This window comes from Mobula birostris, chromosome 4 (genome assembly GCF_030028105.1).
Source record: "Mobula birostris isolate sMobBir1 chromosome 4, sMobBir1.hap1, whole genome shotgun sequence".
Taxonomy (NCBI): domain Eukaryota; kingdom Metazoa; phylum Chordata; class Chondrichthyes; order Myliobatiformes; family Myliobatidae; genus Mobula; species Mobula birostris.
In genome coordinates, this window is record NC_092373.1 from 10,423,148 (window position 1) to 10,439,543 (window position 16,396).

Sequence of the window (16,396 nt, forward strand, 5' to 3'; positions counted from 1 at the left end):
CGTAAAATTGATGTAGTGGCTTCATGTAATGTTAACTCCAAAGGGTACTGCAATAGCTTCTCTGTAATGTTAACTGCTGAGGTAATGGTTCTCTGTAGCAGAAATGTTTGGGTTATGACCAGATAACTGGACTTCGGAATTCAGCGGCTAGCCAATGGAGAGATGTTATTCTTGCTTGTGCGTCTGAAACCTGTTGGTTTCGCGGGCTTTTTTCCAGAAGGCGCGATGGGGAAGAAGAGAGGAAACGCGAACGTAGAGATACAGTAGGGCGCTTGACAGAGTGGGCTCCGAACGGGAATCCAGAGGTCGGTGACTTTTCGACAGAGGTCGTTTGTGGAGGAATACCTGGTGCGTGAGCTCCAACGTATTTTGAGACTTTAACTGTGGGCCCTTTTATTTTTGTTTGTTTATTTTCATACTAACTCTATATTCGAATTAAGATTCATAAAGTTTATCATCTAATTGTATATGGTGTACTGTTCGATATCTTGTGCAGTGGGTTTGTAACTAAGGGTACATTACACAGCATCCACACAAACGTGATTACCTAGTTTGGCGAGGCCGAAGGCTGCTTCCCCGAGACGAACGCGAGCTGAGCAAGTCTGGGGGTTACATTGAGATTTGTACTGGCAGGTAACTTTCGACCAGCACAAGTTAATTATGAGGTAACCATAATTAGAAGTGAGACATTACATTAGCTGTTGTCCATACTCTCTCATAAACGTTCGCACAACCGAATATAATTAATTCACAGCGAATTCTAAATAAACTTAAAACACTTGAGTCCATAAATCACAAAATTCAACTGTCGACATATCAGAAAAAAATTCAAAATTAACTTCAATGGATGAGGACAACAAGCACGGATGAAATATTGAAAAAGGACGGACGTAGTTACAAGGCATCCCCTTTAGCCATCACCAGTTTCTTTGTGTTACGCTCCGGTTTCAATAAGATTATGTAACATTTCGGTACAAAAATGCAGACAAGTATACCGAAGCTCGATGCCCAAATAGCAAACACTTCTACAGCCACTGTGTACTTTCCCGGAGAGCTCACATAAGCTGGAATAAAAGTTATCCAAACAGCGCAAAAGATCAGCATGCTGAAGGTGATGTATTTGGCATCGTTGAAACTATCCGGGAGTTTCCGGGCAAGGAATGCGAGCACTAAGCACACAATCGATAACAGAGCAATGTAGGCCGACATTAAGTAAAAGGCAGTCAACGAGCCCACGTCACATTCCAGAATAATTATATCTCTGTAATGTTTCATGTTTTTCAGGGGGTAGGGAGGTGACACACTTATCCAGACCAAGCAAACTACACATTGCATAGATGTAAGGACGAAGATGCCCAGGCGCTGCTGCGCTACTCCGAACCAGTTCATCACGCTGCTGTTAGGAGAAGTTGCGTTAAAGGCGACCACGACAAGAATGGTTTTGGCCAAAATGCAGGAAATGCAAAGAACGAAAAGAACTCCGAAAGCCGTTCGGCGCAATATGCAAGTCCAGCGGGATGGCTCTCCAATGAAGGCGAGCGAGCAAAAGAAGCAAAGCAGGATTGCGAGGAGCAACAGGAAACTGAGCTCGGAGTTGTTCGCTTTAACCATGGGAGTTTCTCTGTACCGGTAAAAAATCACAACGGTGACCAATGTACAGCATATTCCTACCAGAGTAAGCGTCACTAATACAAACCCCAAAACTTCTCCAAGGGAAAGAAATTCAACGTTCTTGAGAACGCAAAGAGTTTTTGCATGATTTGACCAGTATTCCGATGGACACGTGAAGCAATCAGTAGAATCTGGAATGATCATTTTATAAGAAATGAGTGTGAATGCGGAACTGCGTAAGTGAGAGAAACATTACTGTCAAATCTCAGCACTTACCAGTGACATTGCTGATCTCACCATCGGCGCACTCTGCACAATCAAAACAACACATCGGCTGCCCCTGCCGGCTGACTTTCCTTGATCCAGGAAGACAGGGTTCTGAGCAAACTGCTCGCGGGATCTGAGGCAACAGAAAACATTCTGATTGTAACAATGGGATGTGTAAATGCACTTTGTCGATCATGCGGAACAGCTGACAGATTACCATAAAACTATGGTTGAGAAGGAAAAGTAAATTAAATGTCCAGTGAACATGCGATGAAAATAATTATAATCATACAACCATATAAAAATTACAGCACGGAAACAGGTCGTCTCAGCCCTTCTAGTCTGTGCCGAATGCTTACATTCACTTTGTCCCACCGACCTGCACTCAGCCCATAACCCTCGATTCCTTTCCTATCCATATAGCTATCCAATTTTACTTTAAATGACAATATCGAACCTGCCTCTACCACTTCTGCTGGAATCTCCTTCCACACAGCTACAACTCTCTGGGTAAAGAAGTACCCCCTCATGTTGCCTCTAAACTTTTGCCCCCTAACTCTCAACTTATTTCCTCTTGTTTGAATCTCCCCCACTCTCAATGGAAAAAGCCTATCCAGGTCAACTCTACCTATCCCCTCGTAATTTTAAACATCAAGTCCCCCCTCAACCTTTTACGCTTCAAAGAATAAAGACCCAACTTGTTCAACCTTTCTCTGTAACTTAGGTGCTGAAACCCATGTAACATTCTTGTAAATCTTCTCTGTACTCTCTATTTTGTTGACATCTTTCCTATAATTCGCTGACTAGAACTGTACAAAATACTCCAAATTTGGCCTTACCATGCCTTGCACAATTTTAGCATTACATCCCAACTCCAACACTCAATGCTCTGATTTATAAAGGGTGGCATACCAAAAGCTTTCTTCACCACCCTATCTACATGAGATTCCACCTTCAGGGAACTATGCACCATTATTCCTAGATCATTCTGTTCTACTGCATTCTTCAATACCATACTATTTACCATGTATGCCCTATTTTGATTAGTCCTACTAAAATGTAGCACCTCACATTTATCAGCATTAAACTCCATTTGCCATCTTTCAGCCCACTCTTCTAACTGGCCTAAATCTCTCTGCAAGCTTTGAAAACCTACTTCCTTATCCACAACGCCACCTATCTCAGTATCATCTGCATACTTACTAATCCAATTTACCACCCCATCATCCATATCATTAATATATATGACAAACAACATTGGACCCAGACTGAGGCACACTACTAGACACCGGCCTCCAATCTAACAAAGAGTTATCCACCACCACTCTCTAGCGTCTCCCATCCAGCACTGCTGAATCCATTTTACTACTTCAATATAAATACCTAACAATTGAACCTTCGTAACTAACCTTCCGTGTGGAACCTTGTCAAGGGCCTTACTGAAGTCCAACATCCACCGTTTTACCCTTGCCAACTTTCCTAGTAACCTCTTCAAAAAATTCAATAAGATTTGTCAAACATGACCTTCCACGCAGAAATCCATGTTGACTGTTCCTAATCAGACCCTGCCTATCCAGATAACTATATATACCATCTCTAAGAATACTTTCCATCAATGCACCCATCAGTGACGTCAAACTCACAGGTCGATAATTGCTAGGTTTACTCGTAGAACCTTTTTTTGTAAACAATGGAACAACGTGAGCAATACGCCAATCCTGCGGCACCATCCACGTTTCTAATGACATTTGACATATTTCTGTCAGACCCCTACTATTTCTACACTAACTTCCCACAATGTCCTAGGGAATATCCTGTCATGACCCTGAGACTTATCCACTTTTATATTGCTTAAAAGCGCCAGTACTTCCTCTTCTTTCGTCATCATAGTTTCGATAACTTCCCCACCTATTTCCCTTACCTTACACAATTCAATATCCTTCTCCTTAGTGAATACCGAAGAAAACAAATCGTTCAAAATCTTCCCCATCTCTTTTGGTTCCACACATTGCTGATCACTCTGATTTTCTAAGGGACCAATTTTATCCCTTACTATCCTTTTGCTATTAGTATAACTGTAGATACGCTTTGGATTTAGCTAGATAGATAGATAGATAGACACACTTTATTAATCACAAGGGAAATTGGGTTTCGTTATAGTTGCACCAACCAAGAACAAAGTATAAATATAGCAATATAAAACCATAAATAATTAAATAATAATATGTAAATTATGCCAGATGGAAATAAGTCCAAGACTAGCCTATTGGCTCAGAGTGTCTGACCCTCCAAGGGAGGAGTTGTAAAGTTTAATGGCCACAGGCAGGAATGACTTCCTATGACGCTCAGAGTTGCAACTTGGAGGAATGAGTTTCTGGCTGATGTACTCCTGTTCCCAACCGGCACATTATGTAGTGGATGGGAGACATTGTCCAAGATGGCATGCAACTTGGACAGCATCCTCTTTTCAGACACCAGCGTCAGACAGTCCAGTTCCATCACCACAACATCACTGGCTTTATGACGGAGTTTGCTGATTCTGTTGGTGGCTGCTATCCTCAGCCTACTGCCCCAGCACACAACAGCAAACATGATAGCACTGGCCACAGACTCATAGAACATCCTCAGCACCTTACTTGCCAAAGCAACCTCGTATCTTCTTTTAGTTTTTGTATTTTCTTCCTTAAGATTCTTTTTACATTCTTTATGTTCCTCGAGCCCCTCATTTGCTCCATGCTGCTTATATTTATTGTAGATATCTCGCTTTTTCTGAACCAGATTTCTAATATGCCTTGATCGCCATGACTCACTCAAACTTTTAATCTTTACTTTCAACCTAACATGACCATAAAGAATCTGTACCCTGAAAATTTCACCTTTACATGACCTCCATTTCTCTATTCCATCCTTCCCATAAAACAAACTGTTCCAATTCACTCCTTCTAAATCCTTTCGCATCTCCTCTAATTTAGCCTTCCTCCAATCAAAAATCTCAAACCTGGGTCCAGACCTATCCTTCTCCATATTTGTATTGAAATTAATGGCATTGTGATCACTGGATCCGAAGTGCTCCCCAACACATACCTCCGTCACCGGCCCTATCTCATTCCATAACAGGAGATCTAACACTGCCCCTTCTCTAGTTGGTACCTCTATCTATTGCTGCAAAAAAAAAAAAAAAAACTATCCTGCACACATTTTACAAACTCCAAACCATCCAGCCCCTTTACAGTATGGGCTTCCCAGTCTATGTGTGGAAAATTAAAATCTCCCACAATCACAACCTTGTGCTTACTGCAAATATCTGCTATCTCTTTACAAATTTGCTCCTCCAATTCTCGCTCCCCATTAAGTGGTCTATAATACACCCCTATAAGTGTTGACACACCTTTGCCATTCCTCAATTCCACGGAAATAGCCTCCCTAGACGAGCTCCCTAATCTATCCTGCCGGAGCACAGCTGTAATATTTTCTATGACAAGCAATGCAACACCTCACCCTCTTGTCCCTCCGATTCTAACACACCTGAAACAAGGAAATTCAGGAATATTTAGTTGCCAATCACACCCTTCTTACAACCATGTTTCACTAATAGCTACCACATCACACTTTCAGGTATCAATCCATGCTTTAAGCTCATCCACCTTTCTTACAATGCTCCTAGCATTAAAAAATGTATTTAAGAACATTTCCACCTCTCATTCTCTGTTTATCACTAACGGTGCAAACATCCTTACTATTTTCTTTCTCTTCCTTCTCCCCTACATCTGTTCCTACACTCTGATTTCCCTTCTCCCTTGTATCTAGGTTAAATCCACTGCTACCTGCAAGAATATTTGTTCCCCTCCAGCTCAAATGTAAACCGTCCTGCCGGAACGGGTCCCACCTTCCCTGGAAAACCGCACAATTATCTATAAATCTGCACCATACCTTCGGCCACGTGTTGATCTACGTTATCTTACTATTTCTAAACCCGCCTGCACGTGGCACTAGTAGGAATCCTGAGATTGCTATCGTGGAGTTCCTGTCCTTTAACTTGGCGCCTAACTCTCTGAACTCACCTTTCAGGACCTCCTCACTCTTCCAAACCACGTCATTGGTCCTTACATGGACCACGGAATCCAGCTGCTCACCCTCCCTCTTGAGAATACTGAGAACTCGATCCCAGATATCGCGGACCCTCGCACCAGGGAGGCAACGGACCATCCGGGATTCTCGATCTCTTCCACAGAACCTCTTATCTGTCCCCCTAACTATTGAACCCCCTATCGCTACTGCTCTCCTCTTTTCCCTCCTTCCCTTCTGAGCTGTGTGTCCCGTCTCAGTGCCAGAGACGCAACCACTGCAACTTGTCCCTGGTAGGCCATCCCCATCAACAGTATCGAATATGATATACTTATTATTGGTGGGAACGGCCACGGGGTGCTCTGCTCATTCTGTTTGTTCCCTTTCTCTCTCCTGGCTGTCACCCAGCTACCTGTCTCTTGACTCTTAGGGATGACTATCTCCCTGTAACCCCTGTTTATTTCTGCCTCTGCCTCACGAATGATCAGAAGTTCATCCAGCTCCAGCTCCAGTTCCCCAATTCGGTTTGTCAGGAGCTGCAGCTGGATGCACCTTTTACAGGTGTAGTCATTAGTGACGATTGTGTTCGTCCTGACTTCCCACGTACTGCAAACAGAGCACTCAGCTGCCGTAACTGCTGCCCCTCATTACCTACTCCTGAGGTAATTAAATTAATTAAAGGAACTTACCCGATCTTATCATACGTGGAGTGAAGCTCGTCCTTCAGCCTCTGCTCGCCAAAGCCTCTCGATCCAAAGCCTTCCTACTCTGTCTCCCACTACTCCACATATGTTAAATAAATTATACTTTTACTTAGCATATCTACACCTCTCAATATTCTGTATAACGTTCTCAGGACTACACATTCGTAGACCACAAGACCATAAGACATTGGATCATAATAAGGCCATTCCTCCTCGCGTCAGCTCCACTCTTTCTTCATAGCTGATCCCGGATCCCATTGAACCCCATGCACTAGTCTTCGCGCCATATCCTTTGATGCCCTGACCAATCAGGAAACAATCACCTTCCCCATTAGATATAGCCATGGACTTCACATCCATCGCAGGCTGTAGCAGAGCGTTCCGCAGATTCACCACTCTCTGGCTTAGTGAAAACCATCTTGCATCTTTTCTGAAGTTTGCACCCTCAATTTTGATTATGTGCCCTCTAGTTCTGGATACTTCCACCATAGGAAGCTTCATCTGCATATCCATACTTTCCAATCCTTTCAAAATTCGTTAGCTTTCAATGAGATGCCCAAGCATACTTCTAAATTCTATTGAGTACTGGCGAAAAGCGTGTCGAAAAGCTGTCAAACGCTCCTCTTCATTTCGTTAATTATACTGTTCCAGTGAAGAAAGTCCTAACCCATTCAACATTTCTGTACGATCTTGTTTCTCAGCTCCTCGCAACATTCTTGTAAATTTTCTCTGTACTCTGTCAAACTTATTTGCATCTTAACTGCATGTACATTATTCAATGTGCAGAAACAGTGCAAATAAGAACATTTCAACATCTAATAGAATTTCTGCATAACATTCCAACTCCTGGACTCAAGGGCTAATTTATGAAGGTCAATATGCCAAACATTTTTAGAACCCTGTCTACATTTGACTCTCTTTCAATGAATCAAGGTTCTGTATTCCCGTATATATTTGTTGTACCACACTCCTCGGGCCCCAACAACTCACCCAGTAATTCATACCCTAGTTAGTCTCCCAACAATGCAACACCTCATAGTAGTTTGCATTAAATTCAATCTGCCAGTTTTCACCCTATTTTTGCGGCTGGTCTATATCCCCCTGCAATACTTAACAGTCTCCCTCGCTATCCACTACAACACCAATCTACACACATCAAAGTTGCTGGTGAACGCAGCAGGCCAGACAGCATCTCTAGGAAGGGGTACATTCGACGTTTTGGGCCGAGATCCTTTGTCAGGACTAACTGAAAGAAGAGCTAGTAAGAGATATGAAAGTGGGAGGGGGAGGGGGAGATCCAAAACGATAGAAGACAGGAAGGGGAGGGATGGAGCCAAGACCTGGACAGGTGATTTGCAAAAGGAATATGAGAAGATCATGGGACAGGACGTCCAGGGAGAAAGACAAGTGGGGGGGTGGGTGGGACCAGAGGATGGGCAACACCAATCTTAGAGTTTTCCAGACTTTGCTGATCCAGTTTACCACATTATCCTGCACATGTTAGATATACATAACGGGCAACAACTGGTCCAACACCGACTAATACGGCACACAGATATGCGGTAAGAGGGACAATCATTTAATTCAACTGCATGGTTGCTTCCTGAATTAATTTTTTTTTATCTCATCTTGAACGCCGCATTACTAAATCTTCTTAACGTAACTCTCATGCGGGACCCTGTCAAAAGGCTTGCTAAGGTACCTGCTGGCAACGTCCGCTGTCTTGCCTTCGACAGCTTTGCTGGTAACATTATCGAACAACTCTTTAATATCCCACGCACAAAGCCATGAAGACTATCTCTAATTATTCCATGTGTCTCCATATATTTATATATCAGGTCCTTAGAATACCTTCCAACCTCTTACCTACTGCTGAAATCTGCAGTACAATATTTTTATTTACATTAGAACTCAAATTCGGATCTGATCATCGGCCGTCTTATTTGAACGTCTGTACTTTGTGTCGTAATTCTCATGCACTATATATGTTTTTGGAAAATTCGAAGTTATAGCTTTATGTGCACCTTTGTGACGGCCCGGTTAAGCACTAGCACGACGGGAAATGCGGTATAGCTTTCTTCTACTTCGGCGCAATATAAAAATTGTGATATGCCTGGGATATGGGAACATGAATAGAACGTTGCTGACATTACAAGAAGGACGCTTCTTGTCGGCACTACTGCGCGCCATACTTCTCGAGGAGACATTAGATTGCGGATAATGAGCCACTTGGCAACATTCAAGAATAATAAAGAAAAGTTAGGCGTAAGAAGACCGGGCAGTGTGTGAGGTAGTCACTGTTTTAGTGGAAAGTTTTATATCGTATGTGGCAAAAGAGCAAGTCTTTGTGTTTCTTGCTCTTTGGATCAGAAGACTTGATCTTTCTGCTGATTCGAGGTTTCGGGTAGGAGAGGTGTTGGCCATAGCTAGATATTTTCTATTTTATTTATTCTTTCTTTCATATTGCACATTTATAGCACTGGGGATGCCAAGCAAGGTAGAGGAATTCCACTATTACGGAACCTGGGGAAAGCAGGGAGATCTTCAATATCCCTCGGAGCTACACATGCAAATATTTGATCCAGCTACACCTTCCAAAAGAACACTTTAACGGGTTAGAGCTGGAACTGGATTAGCAACGTGTCATTCTGGAGGCTCGGGGATTGCTAGGCAAGACAGAGATTGAACTGTACTCAAGCTGCAGGAGGCGAAAAGAAGATAGGCAGACAGTGTAGAACGGCGCTGTGGTCGTGGATGGCAACAACAGATATACCGCTTTGTATAACATTCAGGGACGCACCTAACAGACAAAAGCTACAGTGGATATCTTCGGCAATGAGACTTTGTCTTTAGTTTTGAAGTTGTGGGTGTTGAATAACAGAGCTGTAGTTCGTTGGTTTAACACTCACAAGGCGATTCTGTGCCGAGAAGGGGATTACTACGTTGTATATTCCCTCCCAGGTGCCGGAGTCAGGAATATCTAGGATGGACTCAAAGGCGCGTTAATATGTGACAGTAAGAAGGCAGTTTGTAGTCCACGCCGGCACCAATGACATGCGTAGGAGGCATTACGAGGTCCCGCAAAGAGATTTTAGGATGTTATGTGCTATGTTTAAGGACAGGACCTCCAGAGTTGTGATCTCAATATTGTTACCCCTGCCACGTGCTAGTGATTTTCGAAGTTCCAATGGAATCACAGTGAAGGGACAGGATAGATGTTAAAGAAGGAAAGATGGCATGCAGTCAGACTGCCAGGAAGGGCAGGCAGGTGATGGGGTTTAGTTGCAGCCAACAGACTGAGTATCAGATCATTAGAGATGCAGAATCAGAAAGGATAGCAAATACTGCAATCAAGTTTATGTGCCTGAATGCCAATAATATAAGAAATACAATGGATGATCTTGTTGCAGTATTGCAGTTGGCCAGGTATGATATTGTGGCGATCACTGAATCGTGGCTGAAAGATGGTTGTAGTTGGGAACTGAATGTACACGTTTACACGTTATATCAGAGGGTTAGTAGGTAGGCAGACGGGGTGGTGTGGCTCCACTGGTAAAGAATGGCATCAAATCAGTAGAAAGATTTGACATAGGATTGCAAAATTTTGAATCATTGTGGGTTGAGTTAAGAAACTGCAAGGTTGAAAGGACGTTGATGGTATTTATATATAGGCCTCGCAACAGTGGCTGGGAGATCGACCACAGGTTACAACATGAAAGAGAAAAGGCGAGTCAAAAGAGCAACGTTATGGTAGTCATGGAAAATCTTAACATGCAGGTAGATTGAGAAAAACAGGCCGGTAATGTATCTCATGAGAGTGAGGTTGCTCTATACCTAAGATATAGCTTGTTAGCACCTGCGATCTGTTCGGCTCTGCACGCTCTTTTGGTGACCTGGTTAGATCAATTTGAGTTAGTCTCAGTTGGTGAGAATAATGGAAGTCACCTCAGGCAGAAATCTGTTTGAAACACACAGAAAGCATGTTGATTGCATCCCTGGGTTACATCCACTTCCCATTGGATGTCAGATAACCTTTTTACCAAATAAATTGCTGTATCACAGATTGATCTAATGAGGAAAACGATAAGATTGTAGATCTAGGGAGTCACTGGTAGTGAAATCTCATAGAAATCAACAGTCCTGAATGTAAAGGATCCCACATCGGACACATGGACATAACACTAGGAACACCAGGTACGACTGGCAAGAATAAACTATTTCTCCCGTGTATTACCGTTTCTCTTCATTGACCTACATGGAGGATCAGAAAACCCTAGACGGTCTGCAGTCCGGTATTCGCTTGTATGAACTCACATGCTTATAAACTCTGCAAATAAAGGCTTTTTATAAATAAAGATCCTTTCTGTGCAGAAAGTATCGTTATTGCTGAGGGTAATCTTATTAGCAAGGCTTTCAAAAGTAAAATGTTGAAAGTAGAGAGTTACTACCCTCTTGGCAGAATAAAAGGCAGGGCTAATATGTTTAGAAAATTTTTGTTTTCGAGAGGCCAGAAGACATAGGAGAAGAATTAGGATATTTGGCTCATCGAGGCAGGATCGCCAGTCAATCACGTCTTATCCTTTATTCTACCCTCCTTAGTCCTGCTCCCTGCATCACACTCGTAACTTGTGATGGCAGGGCTAATCATGCCAATCTCTTCCTTAATTATATGAAAACGACCTGGCCTCCACAGCTGCAAATTCCATAAATTCATCACTCTCGACCTAAAGAAATTTTCTCCGCTTCTGTTTGTTAAATTGTCGTCCCTCTATCTCGAGGATGTACCTTCCTTTCCTACACTACCCCATAATGGGAAACATCGTTAGATTCTGGGCTAGTTCCTGAGGATTGGAGGGTGGCTAATGTAACCCCACTTTTTAAAAAAGGAGGGAGAGAGAAACCGGGGAATTATAGACCAGTTAGCCTAACGTCAGTGGTGGGGAAACTGCTGGAGTCAGTTATCAAGGATGTGATAACAGCACATTTGGAAAGCGGTGAAATGATCGGACAAAGTCAGCATGGATTTGTGAAAGGAAAATCATGTCTGACGAATCTCATAGAATTTTTTGAGGATGTAACTAGTAGAGTGGATAGGGGAGAACCAGTGGATGTGGTATATTTGGATTTTCAGCAGGCTTTTGACAAGGTCCCACACAGGAGATTAGTGTGCAAACTTAAAGCACACGGTATGGGGGTAAGGTATTGGTGTGGGTGGAGAGTTGGTTAGCAGACAGGAAGCAAAGAGTGGGAATAAACGGGACCTTTTCAGAATGGCAGGCGGTGACTAGTGGGGTACCGCAAGGCTGAGTGCTGGGACCCCAGTTGTTTACAATATATATTAATGACTTGGATGAGGGAATTAAATGCAGCATCTCCAAGTTTGCGGATGACACGAAGCTGGGTGGCAGTGTTAGCTGTGAGGAGGATGCTAAGAGGATGCAGGGTAACTTGGATAGGTTGGGTGAGTGGGCAAATTCATGGCAGATGCAATTTAATGTGGATAAATGTGAAGTTATCCACTTTGGTGGCAAAAATAGGAAAACAGATTATTATCTGAATGGTGGCCGATTAGGAAAAGGGGAGGTGCAACGAGACCTGGGTGTCATTATACACCAGTCATTGAAAGTGGGCATGCAGGTACAGCAGGCGGTGAAAAAGGCGTATGGTATGCTGGCATTTATAGCGAGAGGATTCGAGTACAGGAGCAGGGAGGTACTACTGCAGTTGTACAAGGCCTTGGTGAGACCACACCTGGAGTATTGTGTGCAGTGTTGGTCCCCTAATCTGAGGAAAGACATCCTTGCCATAGAGGGAGTACAAAGAAGGTTCACCAGATTGATTCTTGGGATGGCAGGACTTTCATATGAAGAAAGACTGGATGAACTGGGCTTGTACTCGTTGGAATTTAGAAGATTGAGGGGGGATCTGATTGAAACGTATAAGATCCTAAAGGGATTGGACAGGCTAGATGCAGGAAGATTGTTCCCGATGTTGGGGAAGTCCAGAACGAGGGGTCACAGTTTGAGGATAGAGGGGAAGCCTTTTAGGACCGAGATTAGGAAAAACTTCTTCACACAGAGAGTGGTGAATCTGTGGAATTCACAGTTCATTGGCTATATTTAAGAGGGAGTTAGATATGGCCCTTGTGGCTACGGGGGTCAGGGGGTATGGAGGGAAGGCTGGGGCGGGGTTCTGAGTTGGATGATCAGCCATGATCATAATAAATGGCGGTGCAGGCTCGAAGGGCCGAATGGCCTACTCCTGCACCTATTTTTTATGTTTCTATGTTTCTATCCTTTCCACATCTCCTCTGTCTCGGCCCTTCAATATTCGAAAGTTTTCAATCATATACCCCCTCATCCTTTATAGTTCCAGCGAGTACAGGCCCAGAGTTTCCAAACGTTATTCATATGATAACCATTTCAGAATCATCCTTCTGAAGCCCATCTAAACCCTCTCCAATGCCAATAAATAGTTTCTTAGATGAGGAACCCAGAATTGCTCATAATACTCAATGTGAATTCTCATGGTACGTTATAAAGCATCAGCATCATATCCGTGCACTTCTACTCTAGACCTTTTGAAATGAGTACTAACATGCATTCTCCTTCTTCACCACCGACTCAACCTGCACGTTAACCTTTAGAATCTTCTGAACAAGGACTACCAAGCCGCTTTGCAACTCAGAATTTTGCATTTTCTCCCCGTTCAGAAAATTGTCTGCACTTTTATTTCTACTAACAAAGTGCATAAATCTGTATTTCCAACATGGTGTTTCGTTTTCCATTTTATTGCCTATTCTTTTAATCTGTCTAATTTCTGCAGCATACCTGTTACCCCAACTAATTTTCGTATCATCTGTAAACTTGGCCACAATGCCATCACTGCCATTAACTAAATCATTGATATACAGCGTAAAAGAAGCGGTTCCAACACTGGGAAAACAAGTAACCACCTGCAGCGAACTGGAAAATAATCATGTTATTCCCACTACTTGCCCTCTGCCATTCCGCCACTACGCTAACCATGCCATTAACTGCCCTGTAATACCACGGGCTATTAATTTGGTAAGTAACTTCATATGTCTCATATGTGGCACGTTGTCAAAGGCACTCTGAAAGACCAAATATACTATATCCTTTACATACCCCTTACCAGCCTTTGTTGTAATTTCCTCAGAGAATTCCAACAGGTTCATCAGGCAAGATTTTCCCTAAAGAAAACTACGTTAACTTCGTCCTATCTTGCCCTTTGTTAATAAATACTCCCTAACTTCATCCTTTAAAACTGAATTCAACATCTTTCCTAGCACAGAGGTCAGGGTAACTGGTCTATAATTTCGTTTCAGCTGTCATCCCCCTTACTTAAAAAAAGAAAGAGTGGAGTGACGTTTACAATTTTCCTTTCCTCTGTGACCATGCCAGAGGCCAATTATAATTTGAAAGATCATTTCCAAGACTTCACAATCTCTACCGCTATCTCTTTCAGAAATCTGAGCGCAGGTCACTTGGTACGAATGACTTATGCACCCTTAGGTCTTTCAGCTTTTTGAACATCTACTCCCTTATAATAGTAACTGCACTCACTTCTCTCCCCTTACACGTGGCACACTCTGATATCTTCCACAGTGTTGACTGGTGCAAAGTACTCATTTAGTTGATCTGTCATTTTTTATCCCCGTTGTTATTTACCCGGACTCGCAGTTGTATATGCACTCTCAGCCCTCTTTTACTTTATGTGTATATATATATATATATATATATATATATATATATATATATATATACTTGAAAGCGCTTTTGCTATCCACCATGGTATTGTTTCTTTTATGTTTGATCTTTTCCCTCCCAATGTTTATTTTCATTCCTTTCCGTTGGTTTATACAAGCTTCCCAATATTCTATATTTCTTCTACTTTTGTGCTTTGTTCTAGATGTTATTTAATGCTTTTACATTAACTTTGGCATCCCCTGTCAGCCACGGTTGTACTATTTTGACATTTGTGTATTTTCATATTTATGGGATATATGTATCCTGCGCCTCCCTCATTTTCTTTTTCATCAGGAATGCAACCCACTGCTGTTCTGCTATCATGAGTATCAGCAACGTTTTCCTCTCTACTTTGGTCAAATACTCTCTCATAAGACTACGATTTCCTTTACTGTTCTGAAGTACTGCAATGTCAAACGTTACCTTCTCCCTATCAAATTTCATGTTGAGCCCAAACAAATTGTGCTCACTGCATCCAAAAATGTTCTGTACCTTCAGCTCCCTGATCATCTCCAGTGCATTACATACCACGCAATCCAGTATATCTGATCAACTACTAGGCTCTGCGACAAGCTACCCTAAAAAGTCATCTCGTAGGCCTTCAACAAAATTACTCTGTTGATATCCATGACCAATTTAATTTTTCCAATTAATCTGCATGTTGAAATTTTCAAAAGCTATTATAACGTTGACTTTTTGACATGCACTTTCTATTTCCCATGGTAATCTGTAGTCCACATTCCTGCTACTGTTTGGAGGACTGTGGACAACTGCCATCAAGGTATTATGTCCTTGCATTTTCTCACGTCAACCCACAAGCATACAACATATTCCGACTCTATGTCACCTCATTCTAATTATTTGATGTTATTCTTTACCAGCAGTGACACGGCACCCCCTCTCCCTACCTTCCTATCCCTCTGATATAATGCTAACTGCGTAAAGCTGTGCAATTAGCTCCTAACTACAATCATGCCGCAGCCATGCTTCAGTGATGGTCACAACGTTATACTCGACAGTGTGTAAAAGTGCAACAAGTTTAACCACTTCATTTCTTACACTGCCTACTATACTGATACTCACCTTGCTGCTGCACTTTTGTCCTATCGTCTTCCTGCCCTTTCTGACAGTCTGACTGCACGTTAACTGTGCTTTTTATCCTCGGTCCTATCCTGAGTCCTTTTACTTCGGCTCCCATTCCAATAAAAATATGTTTAAATCCTTCAAAATAGCTTTAATAGAAAATAGGTGCAGGAGAAGGCCATTCGGCCCTTCGAGCCTGCACCGCCATTTATTATGATCATGGCTGATCATCCAACTCAGAACCCCGCCCCAGCCTTCCCTCCATACCCCCTGACCCCCGTAGCCACAAGGGCCATATCTAACGCCCTGTTAAATATAGCCAATGAACTGTGAATTCCACAGATTCACCACTCTCTGTGTGAAGAAGTTTTTCCTAATCTCGGTCCTAAAAGGCTTCCCCTCTATCCTCAAACTGTGGCCCCTCGTTCTGGACTTCCCCAACATCGGGAACAATCTTCCTGCATCTAGCCTGTCCAATCCCTTTAGGATCTTATACGTTTCAATCAGATCCCCCCTCAATCTTCTAAATTCCAACGAGTACAAGCCCAGTTCATCCAGTCTTTCTTCATATGAAAGTCCTGCCATCCCAAGAATCAATCTGGTGAACCTTCTTTGTACTCCCTCTATGGCAAGGATGTCTTTCCTCAGATTAGGGGACCAACACTGCACACAATACTCCAGGTGTGGTCTCACCACGGCCTTCTACAACTGCAGTAGTACCTCCCTGCTCCTGTACTCGAATCCTCTCGCTATAAATGCCAGCATACCATTCGCCTTTTTCACTGCCTGCTATACCTGCATGCCCACTTTCAATGACTGGTGTATAATGACACCCAGGTCTCGTTGCACCTCCCCTTTTCCTAATCGGCCACCATTCAGATAATAATCTGTTTTCCT

At 42.8% G+C, this 16,396-nt stretch overlaps 1 protein-coding gene across 1 annotated transcript in view; it reads right to left on the reverse strand.

The window, feature by feature from the left end:
- The window catches only part of LOC140196976 (vomeronasal type-2 receptor 1-like), a 53,033-nt gene that overhangs the window by 14,801 nt on the left and 21,836 nt on the right, over nt 1-16,396 (reverse strand). The window contains exons 6-7 of the mRNA XM_072256912.1: nt 1,888-2,011; nt 899-1,802 (exon numbers count right to left, since the gene is read on the reverse strand). Of these exons, the coding sequence (XP_072113013.1) occupies nt 899-1,802; nt 1,888-2,011 (1,028 nt within the window). The remainder of the gene's footprint in view (nt 1-898; nt 1,803-1,887; nt 2,012-16,396) is intronic.